The sequence below is a fragment of the Mytilus edulis genome, chromosome 3 (assembly GCF_963676685.1).
Source record: "Mytilus edulis chromosome 3, xbMytEdul2.2, whole genome shotgun sequence".
NCBI classification, from domain to species: Eukaryota; Metazoa; Mollusca; class Bivalvia; order Mytilida; family Mytilidae; genus Mytilus; species Mytilus edulis.
Genome location: NC_092346.1, coordinates 82,148,341 through 82,169,498, shown reverse-complemented (window position 1 = coordinate 82,169,498; position 21,158 = coordinate 82,148,341). Strand labels below are relative to the sequence as shown.

Here is a 21,158-nt window from a genome sequence, read left to right as displayed (position 1 = left end):
TTGACTTCTTCTATTTTTTCAGAATTTTTTTATATTTTGTCAAAATAATTTCTGTGTCTGTTTATTTTGTTATTAATATTTTTCAAATTCAATTCATTTTTTCTGGTGAATGTATAAGATATTTTGCCCATTATTAAATTTCCTTAATTTAATAGTAGGATGTTGTATCCTTTACAAAACTTCAGAGGTAAAAAATAAACAGGTAAAAAATAAATATCAGAAATAAACTATAATAATAATAAAAAACAACAAAACACTTTTTGTTTTAAGAACCAGCAATTTAATGTAAGATAACTATGGGTGTCATCCTTGTTCGCCCACATTTAATTGCAGGTTTATAAAAATAAAGGGTGTTTTGTTGTTTTAACAATTTAAGTTGATTCATATTTGTTACCTTTATTTTACCTGTAAAATTTATGAAAGATTCCTAATTCTACTATTACATCATAGAGAAAGTGCAAAAATAGTTTATAAATTAACTAGGAAAATGTTTTGAATTCGACAAATATTTAAATAAGTTGCTTTCTTTAAAAAAAAAAAAAAAAAAGCAATACATGAACCTAAGACCGCTGTCTACCAGGTCACCAAAATATTGTTGCTGAATTTGTGTTTGCTTTTAAGTTGAAATAACTGACTGTGAATAGAAGAAGCCAGTTGAAAGTATATATTTACAGCTTCTATTTGACTAATTATTTCAAGAAATAGCTCGACTATTTTATTTATTACTTGGGAATGTACATAATTTTTCCGATTAAAACCCTTTGGCAAATCCTAATTTCTACTAACCGGATGACTTATGCACAAAACCATCGCAATATAAGTTTATGCGCTCAGTTTGCTTTATAATCTGGAATTCTGGATGCATTTATTTTATCTATCATATCTCTATATTTTGTTTCCTACATGAATGCCTTTATATTCTCAACTCGTATTTGAAGCTGTCTTTACTCATGGTAGATGTTGTATGCGGTGAAACCTGTGGCATGAAGCTAGGTTAAACTACTGAAACAAAATATTTTTTTTTTAATTAACTAACGTTCTTGTTAGTGGTTTTTTTTCAAATTCTTTTGAATATATATAATATCAATAAACACGAACGTCAAGTATTTACGGATGGACATTTTATTTATCGAATGAATCTATTTAAATTCTAACATTCCACTGAGCGAATATATTACTATACAAAATATAAGCGAAGACTTCTAAATCCATACTTAAACAGTATAAAATAATCAAGATTATGGTTGTAATTAAGTTTTGTTGTGATTATTGTCAATTATTTTTACGGTTGTTGTGAGCTGCAAGGATTTAAAATCATGCTTTATAAATTGAATAAAGGCAACAGTAGTATACCGCTGTTCAAAACTCATAAATACATGGACAAATAACAAAATCGGGGTAACAAACTAAAACCGAGGGGAAAACATTAAATATAAGAGGATAACAACGACATAACACTAAAATGTAACACACATAGACAAAATCCCACGAGAATAACAAATAAAACACACAAGTATTTTTATTCACGACCGTTTAAAATTTAAATATTTAATAAATGTATCTTACTTTCCGTTATTGATATATTACAATACCAAAAAATAAATAAGAATTACTCACAAAACCTAAATACTAAAATTGTATGAAATATTAACGTAGAAATATAATGATTATTGTTTATAAAAATGTTTTGTAGGATGCAATAAAGATTTAATTTTTATGTTTCCTTTACAAATAAATATTTAAAAATACCAAAGCAGAGTATCTTGTCATATAAAATATTTATTTCTTAATTGCAACTCTGAAAATATTCTGATTTCAATCATTGTTAGTTTCTTCAGAAACATAAATACAGTATATATTTTGTTTATATTTCTTTGATTCCGATTGAATTAAATACTTTTGATAAGAGTATTATCTTTCTGTTTTCCGATCTAATATTAATATTTTAATCAGAATGTTTTCTCCCGTAAGTCTATGATGAAATACACAGTATCCCGTGGTTAAATCTTCAAACATAATTAGTTTACATGTTATCGAGACAACAGACAATTCCACGTTATAATTGACCGAGATACACACACAGTGTACAGTGGTCGTTTTAAAACAAATATAATTGCGTCGTCAAGGGCCATCAAGGGACCATATCAAAGACGTAGATAACAACCTGTAAAGACCTGTATAAATGACCGAAAACTTTCGAGACGTTCCGAGAATTTTATTCTGACTTCCGGCCTAGAGATATCGAGACACATCCAAAATTCGCCAATATATAAGCATGAACCCCTCAGGGGGTTCATGCAAAAAAATAAATTCAAAAGAACTATTATTTTTTTATTAAGTTATCGACAAAATTTTTAAATTGTTGGTACACAATTTTGAGGAAAAAAATGTAAAAGTAATGTAATAAAACATAATGATTTTGAATGCATTGTTTCACCTTATTTACTGTCTTTCTTGAATACAGCTGAAGCCCGCCTTCGGGTGCGGGACTTTCTCGCTGTGTTGAAGACCTATTGGTGGCCTTCGGCTGTTTTCTGCTCTTTGGTCGGGTTTTTGTCTCTTTGAAACAATCCCTATTTCCATTCTCAATTTTATTTGTTCTGAAATTGTATATAAAAAAACAATTATTCTAAAAAATATTTTATAAATGCAATTCGTCAGTAGCCAAGCTTTACAAATAACACACTTTGAACAGTATTCTGCATTCAAGGTAACACTTTCTTCTTTCAATTTATAATAACTTCTATGTTCAAACTAGTGTATGTTCTACTACTAAGACGATATCATCTACTCACGCTTCTTCAGCGTAAACGTTACATCGCTGAACTTCATCAGTTACACTTTAAAACAGTATTCATCGATTACGAGACAGAAACCAATAACGCAACAGGGACACTATTTTCAGGGGTAACTGTGAAAGGCTGCTTCTTTCACTTTATCCAGTGTATTTCGCGGAAGGCACAGAAATGAGGACTACGGTTATACTATAAAGCAAATGAAGACATCACTCGACTATACGACAAGGCACGGTATTGTCTCTCGTTCCACCCTTCCTTGTTGAGGATGTTTGGCTTACAACTTTAGAAGACATTGGTGCAACTGACAACATACCCGCGACAACATCATTTAGTGCTTATATGCAGAGAGTCTTAGGTTGAAGGATATATACCGCTTTTTATGGAACCACTAATTAACCAAAGGACCCGCATCACCAACCACCTGGAAGGTTCGCACAACAAAATTAAGAAGAGATTTCACCATGCACATCCCAATATCTAAAAGATCATCGAGTTACTCAAGCACTATCAGAATGTACCATTATCCAGTATGCAGCAGGGGCAGCCTGCTAACGAAAAGGACGACGATACACAGTTATAGACACCAGCCCCCAGCTGCTGAAAGACAGATACTAACATGGACTTATTAACGTGATTGACTACTTGACGCATTATTAATACACTTTTATAAATGAATGCCATTGTTTTATCATTAGTCATATTAGTTGTCTGTTAAATGAATCGATTGAATTGATATTAAATTATTGCGAAAAAATGTTTGATTTATGTATTATTCATATATATAAATAAAAGTGGAAGTACAAAATGGAAATATATGGAAAACACAGATAAACAATACACCTATTGAAAAGCAATTTGCATTCTTGATTGCATATTTCCGTAAAAGTCAAAGTTAAAGTCATAAGAAACCTAAAATTTAAAAAAATTATGCATATGTTTTTTATAACTAAATGGATAGTTTTCATTATACAACTTATGTACATATACTTTTTTCTGAGGAAAATTCTTTAATTTGTCAACATTTAGAAGAAGTTTACTTATTTTTAATTGCTTCCTTCCAGGAAGCAATTCGCCGACATATTTTCCGTATGCATAGTGACCTGAACGAAACCCTCCTCGTAAAAATCCGGTAATCGCAAAACGCATGGATCTGTCATTAAAATAAACAATTATCTGATTGTACATGTTAAACACGTGCTCAATACCCATGTTTTTTGTTATTTGTTTACTATATGGTGACAATCGGTAAACTTCGGTTTCAAAACACGGCATTTAATGAGCAGCCATATTTTTTTTTAAATCAAAACAGACAGAGAGAAAAAAAAATTACGATTATACGATATATTTGCGTAAAAAATGGGAAAATCGTGCACAGAGGACAAAGTTTATGATATATACATGCATTGGTTTAAGAATTGGATAAACATTATTTTTCACCACTCACTCGTTGCATATGACTTTAAATTTTATTTATTTATTTTTCATTTTCTTATTTTATTTTATTCATGTTTTATTTTAATTGAGAGGCTTTTTGAAAACAAGATTATTTCATTTTTTTTTTTCTTTTTCGCAAACTGTTATATTCATCGATTATCTATTTTTTGCAAAATACTCAACTGTGTCGTTTCTATTTAAAGTTTTGTTTGTTTTTTTTATGTGAAGAAAATCTGATAATTTTGAAATTTTACTAAGTTTCTCAAGAGACATATACACATATATATTCTACCACTGCGTCGAGTGTGATGCGATATTTATCCACTCGAGACAGTAAAATTTTCAAATTAAAAACGCGAGACTCGCCAAGCGTTTTAAATATTTTAAATTTAACTGTCGAGAGTTGATACATATCGTATTACACGAGATTTGGTGGTGGCATCTGTTTCTCTAATCTAATGTTTTTCTAACAATATGCAGGCGAACTTATTCCTTCTTTTCGAATGATCTGTAAAACGATGTGTTCTTTCTATGGAACGTCATCAGGCATGGTCGCCTTTTTTCATGCCGTCAATAGGAAATTCAGAGGAAGCAAGAAAATTCGACGCCATAATCGGATTTTAAGAAATGAAAAACTGAGATCAAACGAACCACATGTTGATTTTTTTTTTATACAATGGGAACAAAAAGGGATAAATTGACAACGAATTAGATATATATATACAACTCGTCAACCCAACAATGTTAGATCTGTAAATTTGCTTTTGCAAATTTTTTGTTCTTCCCTCGCCGGGATTCGAACCTATGCTACTGATATATCGTGACACCAGATCGCCTGCACTGTAACCGGCGAGCTAGACCACACGACCACCTGGGCTTCATAAATATATATATATATATAAGTACGTCTGAACATGGAAGTATTATATTGACGTCAATATAATACTTCCATGGTCTGAACCAGTGACAACTCTACAACAGATTTATCCATCGGATCACCAGCAGTGATGGCGATACATGGCTGTGTACATTCTGTTTATACAACTCGTCTAAACATCAGCCAAACAATGTTAGATCTGTAAATTTGCTTTCTCAAATAATTTGTTTTTTACGACGCTAGATTCAATTTGACGAGGAAAGGTAACACCCGGCCAACGAAAGCTTTATTTTTGTGAAGCCAATGTGGTCGAGTGGTCTAGTCACCGCACTTTGGTGTGTTAGTTTCAGTTTTCATTTGGGATACATAAATACGCAGTTCCGTTATAAATATTGAAGTTACTTAAACTTTGGAATTGTAGAATAATACAAGCGTGGTTCGGTTTTTAATTTGTATTACATTCACGTTTTCTTTAGTAAAATCAGAATAGATTGATAGGATTCATTGATTGATATGCTAAAGATTTCTATTTTAGGATAGATTACCTTTGCTGTATTTGGCAAAACATTTAGGAATTTTAGGTTCTCAATGTTCTTCAACTTCGAACTTTATTTGGCCTTTTTACTGTTTTTTTTTAATTCGAGTGTCACTGATTAGTCTTTTTTGAATGATGTCTGGTATTTGAGATATGTATTGATACATATATTTACTGTTTTCTTTGGTTAATAATGGTGTCGTATATAAATCATGATTTTATAATTAATATCAACTATGTGTACACTAATAATTGCTGGTACGGATATTTCAATAAGTGTAAATGTATTTTTCAGGAAAAAAATAAAGACTCAGCCCTAAGAGTTGTGAGTTCAAAAGAAGATGTTTACTGTATAAAAACTGTAAGATATGCTTCTTTAGATATAGTCAATTTTATCAGAGTACTACAAAACGATCAGCAATGAAATATCGAATACAAGAACTATACACAAAAAACAATAACACGGATGATTAACAATGATACGATGAGAAAAGAACTACAGATACAAAACAATCAACAATCACGCGATGAGCACAATAACTATTACAAAACGATTATCAATGACATATCCGGTTACTAGAAACTAGAATCCTTTGGAATTATTATCATTTTTCCAAAAGTCTTATTCCAATCATTTGGATGACACTGCACGTTAGACGAGCAACAATTTTCAATTGGTGTTTTTGATAAAAACACGACATCTAAACTTTTTATAGGTAAATACCTTTTTGTCAATTCAACCTTTACTAATTCTCCCAAACATTCCTACACCATCCATGCAACCCAGGTATTCTAAACTTATCAAACTGTCACACAACTGACATTGAAGTCTCCATATGAAACAGTTTTACTTACTGTTACCGATATTTCAACTCGCTGTTCAATTATAATTACTGGAACGGATATTACAACTTCGTATGACAAAGATAATTGTATTTTTCAGAAATACTTAACAGACTCAGCCTTGGTTGACTTTAAGCCAAAAGATGATTTCAACTGCATAAGAACAGTGAGATATTCCTCTTCTGATAATGGAAATTTTCTTGATAAGTATCGTTGTTTCCTCTCTCTCAAAATTCCGATAGGTTAATAAGTATACAAATCAAGAGGTAAGGGTTTAACAATAAAAGCAAAATAAAACAGACTTTATCAGAGGGATTAGCAAACTTAGACTAGATAAAACTATCTAACTTGAAATGAAAATACAAATATGCCCTTACCGAAACACAAGTTACAATATTTTGTCAATTGTGTTGACTGATAATTAACCAGCAAAGATACTGACGATATGATTCAAAATACGATATAGGTTATGTTTTGAATACCGTGTCCAATATACCCTTGTAACCAACAGCTTTGTAAGCCGAATATAGAATAGATTAGGTATGTAGCAAAACTAGTCGAAATTGTCTGTTATCAACAGCCCATTGCAAATGTAATCTTACTTTTAATTTAGTTGCATAATGAATGATTTGAAAATTTATAGTCGAAATGTATGATTTAAATCATGACAGTGCCGAAACACTGTATCAGATATTCCAACGATCAAGCACGTGTCTATAAAAGCCTACCACACTATGTATATGTAACATTTGAAAACACTAGAATGTTAATTAGGGCTCAAAAAGTTACATTTTATATCATGTAAATTTTTCAAATGTTACAATTTTTTGCCTTCTTCGTGGTAGAAAAACCTTTTGGTGTTTGGAATAATTCCACATGCGAGTTATTCCAGTGGGTGTTATTGACTATGAGAACTGGAATTTCAGGTATGATCTATGTTGCCTTTTTCACTTACAGGATAAACCATGACCTGTATCTTTAAAAACAATCAATATGATTTATTACCGCACATAAGTCCACCATGGTTGTTGGTTGGTTTGTGTTGCTTAAATTTAGTTTTCAGTGTACTGTTTTGAATGTATTATCGTCGTTTTTCCTTTTTCAATGGCCTACTGTAGTTGTATTTAATTGGATTTGTTATTTTTTTATTGCCCCATGGTATCTACAATCTACTTTTAGTTTGAAACGAAATTGTTCTAAATGATACAAATAGATATAGGAAGATGTGGTGTGAGTGCCAATGAGACAACTCTCCATACAAATAACAATTTAAAAAGTAAACCATTATAGGTTAAAGTACGGCCTTCAACACGGAGCCTTAGCTCACACCGAACAACAAGCTATAAAGGGCCCCAAAATTACTAGTGTAAAACCATTCAAACGGGAAAACCAACGGTCTAATCTATATAAACAAAACGAGAAACGAGAAACACGTATATATTACATAAACAAACGACAACTACTGTACATCAGATTCCTGACTTAGGACAGGTGCAAACATTTGCAGACTAAATGACAAATTGTTTACTTTCGAGAAGCGTTTTGTGTTAACCGACAAACAGCCAACACTGGTGTTTTTGTTTCGGCGTTAGAATTATGGTGATGCACTCTAATCTTAGTGAACAAATTGAGAAAAAAAAGTGTGTACGATTAAAACAATCAGACTGAAAGTTACATCTGAACACCACAAGATTCCTGCTTTTTATTAACTTCCCAAATTGCACAAGAGATCAAACAAATTTCAAATTGTTTTAAATTCTGAAACAAGTAAAAGTTTAACTACAAAGGAGTAGGTCCAGTAAGGGCCGATTTTGGCCTCAAATTCCAGGTTCATCTAATGAAAGTTTTTTGGACACTTTTTAAAGCCTCTTTAAATACTTAAGTGTCTATTTCAATTGATTCGATTAGTTTATGTGAAAGATTTTAACTGATTTAGTCATTAAAAACGTTCAAAACACGCAAAACGATTCAAGCTGAAATACGAAAAATCTATCAAATATGCCAAAAATCGTCACTTTTCAGATGGTTTTTGCCAAAAATGAAAGTGGCCGCATCCGTGTTCATCCTCAACCTTTATTTATGTTTTGTATTATCATGAAATACAACTTATATTTCAATATTATGAATGAACAAGAATGCGGCCACTTTCATTTTAGACGAAAACTGTCTAAAAATTAACCAAAATGCTAAAATTGTGAAGATTTAGGTAATTTAGCATGGCTTAATGATGCTAGAACGCAAAATTTGTGCATTGTATTGTAGAAACCAGCTCATATTTATGTAGCAGAAGCATTTTACTTTCCAAAAATTTGCTTAACGATTACCTTTTCACAAATTTCTAAAACTGCTATATTTTGGGGCCAAAAGGGGTCTTACTGAACCTACTCCTTTCTCCCTTTAAACCACTGCTCTAAATCTTGTTATGACTACCTAATTAGACTTATAATCGGATGTGTACATACTTGAGCAACACGTCGGGTGCTACATGTGTAGCAGGAACTGCTCTCACTGCCAGAGGGCGTGAGATAATCCCCTTTTGGATTTTCTATTTTGTGTTTTGTATACTGTTGTTTGTCTGTTGATCTTTTTATTTTGCCATGGCGTAGTCAGTATTTTTCCACTTATGAGTTTGAATGTCCCTTTGTTATCTTTCACCTCTCTCTTGTAAACATACATAATTCTCACAAAAAAGTAAACTCGCTGTATCAATGGTTTTTGAAGTATTAACTTTTGGAACGATACATATTAGTAAAACGATTCACTCGTTGTAACAGCAAGATGACATATCAATTTGACCGGGACATATTTTCACTTTGCAAATAACTGTACATTTAATTGATATACATTTTGCTTTGATTGTGGGTCAATTGTGATACTTAATATCACGATATTGGTTTATCAATGAAATGTTATCATTATTTTCCATATTAGTACGACATAAAAATGTATATTTTTGGGGATACAAATAACAATGATGCTGGTGTATCAAACCATTGTATGAAAGAAAAAAACTTAGCAAATTTTGATTATTAGTAAATCGTACTTTGATTGTTGTTTTTTATACTTGTGTGACTTGCTCAAACCGTAGAATATATTTAATCATTTCAGATTGAACAATACCGGACTTTCGATGGTACTTTCTTCATTCCACCTGACCATATTTTGACATCATTACCCCAAAATGTTATTGATTGTTTATATCAAAGGTAATTACAGCTAATGCCTATAAATGCAAAGTTTATTTTTTTGTATTATTTCATTAATCAATTTATATATAGATTAGTGATATTTTTAATTGCGTCATAATAACTACACGACCTAATATGTTTCGTGTCATATCAAAATCAATTGAAATTATCAGTCGAAAAATACAATTGAACATCTATCCGTGACATTAATTTTATTTTGTGAACCAAATACTTTTATATGAGGAAAGCGAAAGATACCAAAGGAACATTCAATTTCATAAGCAAAAAAATAACCTGACAATGCCATAGCTGAAACAAAAAGACAAACAAACAACAGTTATATAATATGTTTGATCGTTTCCTCTCACTTTTCCAGTTTATTGTTATAAACGCTTTTAACTATTCATTATAGAATAACTACAACAATACAATTTTTTTGTGGAAAACGAAGTCGACATGGATCAGTGAAGAACGGGTGGAACATTTGTACAGATGGATGCTTTAAACCAAATTTTAAAACAGTTATCCATGTGATGAGGTATAAAAAGGAAAGCCATGTTTTATTAACTTAATATCATTTATCATTCATAAGGTAATGTTTATGAAATATGTTGCCCTCTTTTGCCAATGGAAAAATACATAAAAAAAAAACAGTCTGATAAAGGTTTTTCATTAGTTCTCAAGGATTAGCTAGAACCGTATAAATGTTTTTGTCGTAAAAAGGACAATAAATTAGTTATCAAGGATTAGCTAGAACCGTATAAATGTTTTTGTCGTAAAAAGGACAATACACCGAAAATGTCAAATGGCCTACGTGGCAATACATCTATAATTTTCAGTGACGTCTTACAAATTTTACTTCAGTAAAATTGGATGGACCTTTTACACATTTAAGTATTTTCAGAAAATGTTTAGTTTAGCTTTTTTTTCTTTCATCTTCACTTGTTAAACTCCTGTCTCAAAAAGAGAGGAGAGATATATTGTGATACACATGTCTCTCAGTCCACCCGGCACAAGTAGGGTTTCTGGATGATAGTTAGAGTACTACTTAACCATATCTTTTGAAATTGCATCACAACGTGACGAACCATAAATACAGGTAAAGTTCTATATCGATGGCTTCGGTATATCAAGAGTTATGCCCTTATCTCTAAAATTGGGATTTCTTCTTTTTCCGAAAGAGATTTGATCATATGTTTTGAACAAATTTATGGATCATAAAATACTGGTCACATCCAATATAAAGGCTGTTCGTTTTGTTTTGTTGTTTGGTTTTTTTTTTTGGGGGGGGGGGGTGAGGGGGGGGGCATTTTCTGTTTAATAGTTTTTCTGGACATCTATGACATCGGGATTTGTTTGGAAAAGAAAAAATATTTTCCGGATTCATTTTATGTCAATACTTCCGTTTTCATGACCAAAAGGAATGCTAAATCCGAACAACAAATCTTCATAACATACCTAAATGATACAAGATATACAAAGAAAACTACATAATTTTTCATTCAAAGTACTCTCAAGTTCTTAAATGAATATATGATAGTTGTCTCCTAAAGATGAGTGAACTTCGCCTTTACAACTGAGGGTAATTTTTTTATATTTAATACAGCGTAAATTCTATTATTATTCAGGCTTTTCATTTTTTTGACAAACCAATAAAAATAAATTATAAATATAAAAAAGAGTTCTATGCAAGGACAAAATCCCATTGATTAACGGGTCGCATGAATGACATTAATAACAGCTGTACTGAACATAAGTCAATTGAACGTACTTCCCAAATGAGCTATTATAATTTTATGGTACAATGATGATTTTTTTTTACATCATACAACATTCTTATATTCTGGAAAAACCATCAGATATTTTATGAAAAAGAAGTTTAGAAAGACTCAAAAATAACACGTCATATGAGAACATATAAACAATAGGCTTACAAGATCATTTAAATCGGTCTATGCTTTACTATAACACTATACTCAATTATGTAGCAAATAGTGTGAACTGATTTTTTCAGCTGTAATTATTGGATTATTATATCATGTCACAGGGTAAATGGCCACTTGGGGTCTAATAAATAGGGCGTTGATATATAGTGACGATAAAATCTAGCAAATCATTTATTGACACTGAAAATAGGGGAAAGTTATATATCCCATAGCTCATGCCTGCTAAAGTGTGAGACTCGCATTAGTACGAGTACACCGTATATGTAGTATCAGATGTGGCGGGGTTACTTCATTATTAATTTGTGCAAAGTAGTATATAATGTAAATTCTTTTTCTAACTGTCAGTCAATTAATGAATGTGTTAACGATTGTAAACATATTACACACAAGATATAGTATAATACTAGTATATAGCTGTAAAAAATACATATTTTTTAAGGGGCCAGCTGAAGGACGCTTCCGGGTGCGGAAGTTTCTCGCTACACTGAAGACCCATTGGTGGCACTCGGATGTTGTCTGCTCTATGGTCGGATTGTTGTCGCATTGACACATTCCCAATTATATTTCCCAATGTCATCTAATATATAGCTACGGTAGCAGGAACACTTACACTCCTGTTTGTGTTTGATTATGTCATGGGATTATAGCTTTATTTTATAAGATTTATCAATTACTATTTGAGTTCGCAATATCTTATGAGAATAAATAATATCCTTTAAGATTTTTACTCTTTTGCAATGTACTACTTTTAGTATCCAACGTATGAGCATTACAAAATCATTTCAATTATTATGAAAATGTTCTGATCTCTTAAAAGGGAGAAGTGCATGCTACTGCTAGTTGTTAGTAATTTTTATTTGTGTGAAATATAACATGCATTATATGATATTTGAAAACAATGCGAAGATATAACACACTGATTATTTTTTGTAGCACAGTAAATGATTATGAAAATATCCAGAGTATCAACATGACTTATAAGATCAACGTTCACAGCCATACACCAAGGTACATTGATACATGGCTGTTATTTGATCACAAGTCTTCATAAAAGTGTTACAATTATTAAACCTGCTTTGTATATTATTATAAAAAACATAAACTTAAAAGAAAAGTCATTCCGTTTTATATTTGGTACGTCAATTTGAGTAATACGTTCCAAGAAGTACGTACTATAAGTCGCTTCGACGTAGGTAATAAGTAGAACACATATCAAAAGTGTTGATACATAATTATATAATTGTATTTTGTAAGTTCTTATGGATAATAAGTCGAAGATACCGAAATAACTCTGTCAAAGGTGAACTAAGATATCTGAAATGAGTGTAGGTTACTAAACGGTTTATTTGACAGTTATTGCGTTTTCTCGGGACGATCTTTGTAGTAAGAAGAGTATCAGCTATAAAATGTATAAACCATACAAATTATGGATTCACATTAGATGGAAAATTGAGTAGTTTAAAACAAATTCATTAGGTTTGACAACATTCTGTATCTAAACAACATGTCTTGTATATTTTTCCAGTTGTTGTCTAAATTCTGCTGCCTTCTATCTTGGTTGCTTTGCAGAAACTGTCTATTGTATTCTAATTTGTTTTGTCTTGTTTATTTATAAAATACTTGTCACTGATCGTTATTTAAACAACAATAAATAAATACAAACACTTTGAACTCAATGTGATATACAGGAAGTATTACAAACTACATACTATACTATGAAGATAGATCTTGCTTAATACGAGAAAAAAATCTAAATATGTTAAAAGCCCCAGTTGGAAAATCTACCGAATGTATCGATTAAAAAGGTAAGGGTTCTAGCAATAGAACGAGTGCATCAACATTTTACTACACCACATGCAAAAATAAATTATTTATTAATGCGAGGGTTACACTATTATAATAATTAAATATATATACGAATAAATTATATACTTGTATTTTTGTAAGTTACTGTGGATAAAAATTCGAAGATATCAAAATAACTCTATGACGAAGGCTATTTGATTGACAGCACAATTTTCTAAAATTCTCTTAGACAGTTGTTGTCCATTCGTTTTTGATGTGTTTTGTCATTTGATTTTGCCATGTGATTAGGGACTTTCCGATTTGATTTTACTCTGAATTCAGTATTTTTGTGATTTTACTTTGTATATTACGATCATATGTTAGTACCGTTGAACACATCTTTAGACTTTTATTTATAATTATCTTTTGTTTATTCCTTCATTTAAGCGTAAAAATTGGAACAAATGAAATATATGCATCAGAAAAGAGTAACAATAGAATAGTAGGTCAACCCACAAAGCTTGATGAATGGAGCTATGCAGTGAAAAGCAAATTGGTATAGCATTTTTGTCATCTTCACAAACCAAATAACAAGAACTAAATACAGGAAAGTACTTAGCAAACACTTTTTAGATTTCTCTTATATCGGCAATTTCATCCCCTGGAGCTTTTAATGAAAGACAGAGAAACAACCTGATTTGAGGGTAAATAATAAACTTTGAGTTATACATAAACCACTGATTTATGTTCTGTGTGAAATCATAATGGAGAATACTATCCTTATTAGGCTACAAAAACAAAATAATACGCGCATCGTCGGACCATCGGATCACCATTCGCGTATGGTCCAAATATTTATATGGTCCGGAACATATACATGTATTGGTTAAATTATTTCCTTAACATTTAAATTCAAGAATCTCGTTTTATATGACTGTATATAAGGATTTTGTTATCCCCGAAATTTTTTGAAATTTTTGGGTATTGGTATGTGTACACGATAATACGTAGTGTTAATATGTAGAAAAAGCGATCGAAAAGAAATGTTTTTTTCTTCACTATGGTGATATAAGACAGGAGATTTTGTGTTCATCACTTCTCCTGACCATAGAACAGCTTTCAAAGTTGAACTGTATTGTTTTGTTATATGCTTAAATTAATTAGAACGTGTCAACGACAAAAAACATCAAAATTTGCAACCTTAACTGCTACGCCATAAACATCAATTAAATAAAAACGAACATAGTAGAATTCCACAGTACAAGAAAGAAACGAAAGATTATGTAACATGACCCAAACTAAAACTAAAACGAGGTTAACTAAGGTATCTGGAATATGAAATGCAAACATTGTACTAGTAAATGAATAGAGAAGACTGTTGTCGATAGAAACAACGCATATGCTCATTGTAAAAATAGAACGAATACAACACAACAAAAGTTAAACGAATCCCTCCTTTTTTTAACAACCAAATGCAATAAAAGAGGCGAAAGATACAAAAACGACACTCAAACTGACAAGGTCATTGCTAAAAATAGAAAAACTACCAAAAGACAAATAACAGTTTACAAAACACAAAATAAAAAACTAAAGACTAAGCATAGGAACAACACCAAAAACTGGTGGTGATCTCAGATGCTCCGTAAGGGCAATGACATGTGCTCTTCGTGTGTCACCATCGTGCTGTTCATGCTGCAAGTACAAACCCAATGATAAGTCTTGTTCTATAGGTTACATTCGTAGAAAAGAGGTCAGGATTGTAGTAATGACAATTGAAACATATCATTCTTCATCTGTGAAACAGATCTTTCATACCAACCCATTCGGAATGGCGTGCGTAAATAAAGGCAACAGTAGTATACCGCTGTTCGAACATTTTCGAATTGATATCTTTATCTTCCCCACTTGGAACTCTTGGTTTAAAAGCTTTCTTGAATCGTAATAGGAAATGCAAGCGATTGAATTTCGTTTCAACTGTAGATATATACTCTATATTCAGGTGTTGTTGGAATTTTGAAACATAGAAAAGGAAAATTCACAATCGGAAGTAGGAATCATCTTTTTTCTTGATTAGTAGTTCTCAACCGACCCTCAATGTCAATTTCTAGATGTAAATCAAGATATGATACAGACTAATATGTATCTTTGATAGCATTTATTTGATTTTGGATGGAAAAGATGCGTTGAACATAGTTACCAAACTTTCAAAAATCTGAAATATTGCTTCAAAGAATAAGCAAATAAAAAACATAGGTCGCCGAAACCTAAAAAAAATGTTTGGCCTTAAACCCAAAATTTTGGCGGGACAATGGTGAAATTGGGTGAAATGTCATTTTGAGTCTTCCACAGATACACATATCAACGATAATAATTTGTTAGTGGCAAAAGTACAATAATTTAACATTTTTAATCAATCAAAATATTTAAAAAAATAAAAGAAGATTTACGACACAAACTTTTCTTATGCATGGTAATTCATGCGTGAAATTGTGCGCAGTCGAATAGTCCTGATCCACCTTAAGCGCTGATGGATGTTGATCATTTTGAAAGACGTTTCTTAGAGCACTCGGAAAAGCCCACAATTTAACTTTGTTTGTAAGGACGCTTATGTAATTTATGTATTCAATACATTGAAAGACGATCCAGTTTTTATTTGTTTGTTTAAAAGTAAAAAGAAATATACATACGTTTATTCAGGATTTCCACCTTTGTGATTGCCATTCGGGTTCATGTTGAGTTTCCTAGTGAATCGTTCATTACCTAATTCCTTTATTAAGCAGTTTATATAATGGGATTTACACATAGAAACGTCATTAGAAAACAGAAAGACATTGGCATACTTAAAAAATAATGATGTTTTTTTTCAAAATGTTTCAAAAAATATTATATCCCTTTGTCTGTTCAGTATTTATCGGATGTTTATATGCTTAACTGTTAAATGTACATGCTTATTTCACTCTTGATAGAATGGCCAGGGTATACTAATTATTGATGTTGGCAACCTTACTGAGAGAATTGTGGAGCAGGTGATAAAAAGTGGTATGCTCAATGAAATACAACAGCTATCTATTCGGATTAGTTATGGAGATCCTAAGTCTGGAATCAAGTATTTGTCAGCACTAAAACACTTGAGAAAGCTGTTTGAAGCAGGGTTTAGAATATACTGGTCGAGACCAGAATGGTCCGGTATTCTTCCGAACAACAAGAACAGAACAAGCTGTGTCTATCTAGATATGGTATGTTGAAACGACAACCATTTGTATCTCTCCTTTCTATTTTTAAATCTAATACAAACCTATCACCACCCTAACTGAAGCGGGTATACATAGTTATCTTTGTCATTTTATTTGTTCGTACGTCTACATCAACCTATTAAAAGAATCATTGGTGATACATTTTCATTGTAAATAATCAGTTTTGAAATGAAGTCAGTGCTGTGAGTTTGTAAATCATCTCACAGACAAAAGGTAAAGACAATTGTGTCTGTCCATTTGAGGTTGAAATTGTAATACTTTTATATGATTATGTATTCGGCTTATCAAAATATTCTTCTTGAGCATACCAGATAGAAGTTACTAGTTGTCATAAGCACTAACAAATGTCGGTATATTATAATATTACATTGCTAGTTTACTACAAATTGTTTTGGTAGTGAAATTCCCGCCTTGAAGGTAACATCTGGCTGGTATTCATTTATTTAGGTTTGGCAAAGGTTTAAAATTCAAAATTCAAAATTTATGTAATTTTAGCGGCACTTAGGTTGTAACTCTCAAAGTAATGTTGACCTAAGAATATTTATACTGTTCTGCTCTGATTTCTGTAGATTTTGATTTTTAGAGTGTTTATTGACTTCGCGTTCTTAACTTATTCGGCGAATTTTATAAAAATTATTTCAAAAACTGTTGTTGATTGCATTCTAATATATCCAACTACAAATAGTATCAAATGATATAAGTATTTTGGTGTGAAGAAACAACTCGATCAACAATTTCACAGTTTACTTCATTTTTGTAGAATCAAACAATCATTTTTTCAAAGAATTATCTATAGCTTGTTTTGTTTTGTCATTCTAGAAATGCATTTGTATCATAGAAATTGAGGTTTCATAAAATTATGGCAAATCCATTAATTTATTAGGTTTACAATGTATGTAGAGGTTTACTAAAGACAGGTCTCAATAAGGAGTATAGTATGCAGCAAATAATAGTAAGTACAACATCCGATGATAAGTTTAAATAGCTACAAGCATGCTTACTGACCTCTGAATTAAACATAAATGTAACAGCATAATAAGAAGTTACAGAGTAGAATAGTTTAACGCAAGATTTAATAACATGTCGTAGCCGACACAGTAGTTTTTTTTATGTTCAAATTTCGGACATTTATTAAAAAAAGACAAATTAAGGTACCAACAAGACAAACAAACAGAGAAAATTGCAATTTCGAAAAAAATTATAAGTTTGTGTAAAAGTATGGAATAAAAAACTCTGTAATTCTATAATTCTTAATTATTAAAAAATAGATAATTTGACAAAAGTCAGCACCGTTCTTTTTCTCTCCCCCCAGAGTCTGAGTCGAATATTGATGAGCCAGGGGTATTTCAAATAACGTCTCGTCCTTTTTCTAAAAAGTTACATCGGAAAGTGCATGTACCAAAACCTTGTTGTTAACTATTCCGTATCAATTTCACAAAAAATACACGGTGGTCTTGAAGTAAAGATACTGGGTACTGACAATGTTCATAATCTTAATACTTTGTTATAGTATTCATTTATTTGTCTTTATGAAAAATACTTTTACTTTTTAGTCGTTTTTTTTTTTGTGATATCTACTTTGCCTGGTTCTGTACTTATACTTCCCGTCATTGCGGCATTGTGCTTTGGTAAATTTTTGTATTATTTTGTTTTTATATTTGCTACTGTGTTTTATGTGTATGCCTTTTTGTGATTTTGTTACCCCGTTATTTGTGTTATTGTGCTATGGTAAATTCTTGTATTCTTGTCTTTCATTTTCACTAATGTGTTTTGTCTATATGCCATCTTGTGTTTCTTTGAGTCTTCTGTAGACGAAACGCGCGTCAGGCGCAAATACAAAATTTCAATCTTGGTATCTATGATAAGTTTATTTGTTCCATATTTAATTGTTTTATAGGGATAAAGATAATAACACAATGTTGGCTGCTGTAACCCAATTTTTGTCTTTTTTACCTATTATGTCTGCTTGTTTTGTTCACACATAGTTGTCATTATAATGGAATAATGTCTTATAAGTGAGAGGTTTAGTTAGATATGAAAACAATTTTAATCCAACATTTTCTACATAAGAAAATGCATGTACCAAGTCAGGAATATGAGAGTTGTAGCCCATTCATTTGTTGTGTTTGAGCTTTTGATTTGCAATTTGATTTGGGACTTTCCATTTTGAATTTTCCTCGGCGTTTGGTATTTTTGTGATTTGACTTTTTATTCGTAAAAAATTATAATTTGTACCAAAAAAATGGTACGAATTATAAATTGTGTTTTGATTACAATTTGTACAAAAAGTGCTTGTACAAAACAAAATTTGACTAAAATTCACTTATAACTTGTACAATAATTTAAAGTTATTTCTAGAATATTTTCACTTTTATGTTAATTAAAGGTTAGGAAGGGTCTGTTTTTGTAAATGTATCGAATATTTGTCTTAAGAGCAAGAGTAATGTTCGTGATATCTGAATATTAAAAAGACAAACACTGTGCAAGCTGCTGTAAAATGATGATAACAGGCCAATCTTAAATGATGTCAAATAAGAACAGACAATTCCAAGACAAAATAAAAGAAGACAGTCGCGTGATTTTAAAAAGAACCAATCTAAAAACAAATCTTCAATCGATCACATAAAGAATCTTCGAGCTACTCAAAATCTTCCTTGAAATAAAAAATAAAATACTGTAAATTACCAAGGAATATTTATAAATGTATTATTTACAAAACCAATGTAGAAGTCGCCATCTATTTAAACCTTTCTTTCTTTCTGTTTAACACTGATAAGTTAAGCATCATTTTTTGGAAAAATGTTCAAAAGCATTTGAATAGTCCATAGCAAGATAACTGGTAAAATTTATAATGTGTTTCCAAAGCATTTGAAGTTTCCCGTGAGGATTAACATGCTGCAGATATTTCTAAGGTAGTTACACTTATAATTTGAAATTCGAATTAAAATTCTAATATGATATTGCTGTGCATGTTTATCTATATTTTGACTTATGTTTTATATTCCCTTTATCTATTCCTTATGTTCACTTGATTCCTCTTTTTCTCATATTATCACAATATTAGGCAGATCGTGGACAATTACGAATACCAGAGGACATGGAGATCGTAAAATTTCCACCAGAACAGCGGTATGCGCTATACGTAAGGTAAATTATAACGAAATATTTTAACGTTTGTAGAGTTGAGTGGCAATTATTTCTTGCAACCTCTTTTTATTTTGTTATTCTCGAAAGACAGTTTAAAAAAAAAGAAAATTGTGTCTGAGGACACGAATGCCCCGGTCAAGCTTACTTGAAATACGCGAAAGTAATTTTATTTTAAAGCATTTGGTCTCACTGCTAGTACGGGAAAAAGTAGCTATTTTCAAAGTTATAAAAGGCATAACTCTAGATCAGAAAGTGACTCAGTGCCCAAATTAGAACTATGTCTGAGATTTTTTTTTTTCATGAGATATACTAGAAATAATGTTTGTTCCGTAGGTACTTAATCACAATTCCCTTATTACAGCAGTGCTGGTTGTCAATTATAGGAATTTAAATTGCCGAATAATTCGTGCAATATAGCATCATATCTTTCAAACCATGCTCAACATGAGAACGAAAGGGATGATGCTCCCTAAACGCAAGAATGATGTTCATTAAAACCAAAGTTTTTGACGGGAATGCATCGAACTTGAAGGTTGTCCATTAGTTTGTGATCTACTTACGAGTTTGAATATCTTTTTGGATTCGTCCGCCTCACTTACAATAGATATGAGATATGTATCAGATTACATTTTTCAAGAATAGCGTTATAAACCTGCGGCTAAAAATTCAGGAAATCGTCTGTAAGATTAAAAAGCGAATCATAAACGGTTATCTAACAATGAGAGTGTACACAATGGCTCTACCATTAACTTACTAAAATAAATTAGATAATCAAATAAACGTAGACATAGACATAGACATAGAAAAAACAGATATATAAAAAGATAACAATACATGTTGGAAAACTGCATAACTTGAATCAATCTTCAGCACAGTAAGGTCTCAACTTAGAAAAAAAAATGTAACGAGATACTTGACATTAAATTAAGTTTGTGTTTTCCTCACAAACACATTGAACAAGTAAGGTAATACCTAATCGCATACTTCATCATATTTGCGCTGTATAGCTATTTGACATCGACACAGATTCATTGTAAAGAAGTGATACGGTTAGGTCACATGACCGATGGTGGATGGAATGTTTGTCATGATAAACTGTACAAACCGGCCTTTCCATGTTTGGCTTATTCATTCGGGTAAGTTTTTCTCAACTCATTATGTTTTCAAACACCATTTATTGTTATTTCCTTTCTGCACAGATCACTAAACAAAACAATTATTTATTCTGAAAGAATATTTTTCGTTATATCATCTAAAACAATTTTTAACATCGTGATAGTATAATTATATCAATCTGCCTCACACTATGCATTGAAGTATCCTAAACTGGGCTACATACAAAAATATGCAT

At 31.3% G+C, this 21,158-nt stretch overlaps 1 protein-coding gene across 2 annotated transcripts in view; it reads left to right on the top strand.

The window, feature by feature from the left end:
- Window positions 1–21,158, top strand: part of LOC139517606 (uncharacterized) — a 49,874-nt gene that overhangs the window by 21,871 nt on the left and 6,845 nt on the right. For both annotated transcript variants that reach the window (XM_071308840.1, XM_071308841.1), the window contains exons 3-12: window positions 5,940–6,005; window positions 6,588–6,653; window positions 9,596–9,693; window positions 10,088–10,213; window positions 12,555–12,629; window positions 13,854–13,962; window positions 16,373–16,642; window positions 17,544–17,612; window positions 19,725–19,807; window positions 20,815–20,943. In XM_071308840.1, the coding sequence (XP_071164941.1) occupies window positions 5,940–6,005; window positions 6,588–6,653; window positions 9,596–9,693; window positions 10,088–10,213; window positions 12,555–12,629; window positions 13,854–13,962; window positions 16,373–16,642; window positions 17,544–17,612; window positions 19,725–19,807; window positions 20,815–20,943 (1,091 nt within the window). The remainder of the gene's footprint in view (window positions 1–5,939; window positions 6,006–6,587; window positions 6,654–9,595; window positions 9,694–10,087; window positions 10,214–12,554; window positions 12,630–13,853; window positions 13,963–16,372; window positions 16,643–17,543; window positions 17,613–19,724; window positions 19,808–20,814; window positions 20,944–21,158) is intronic.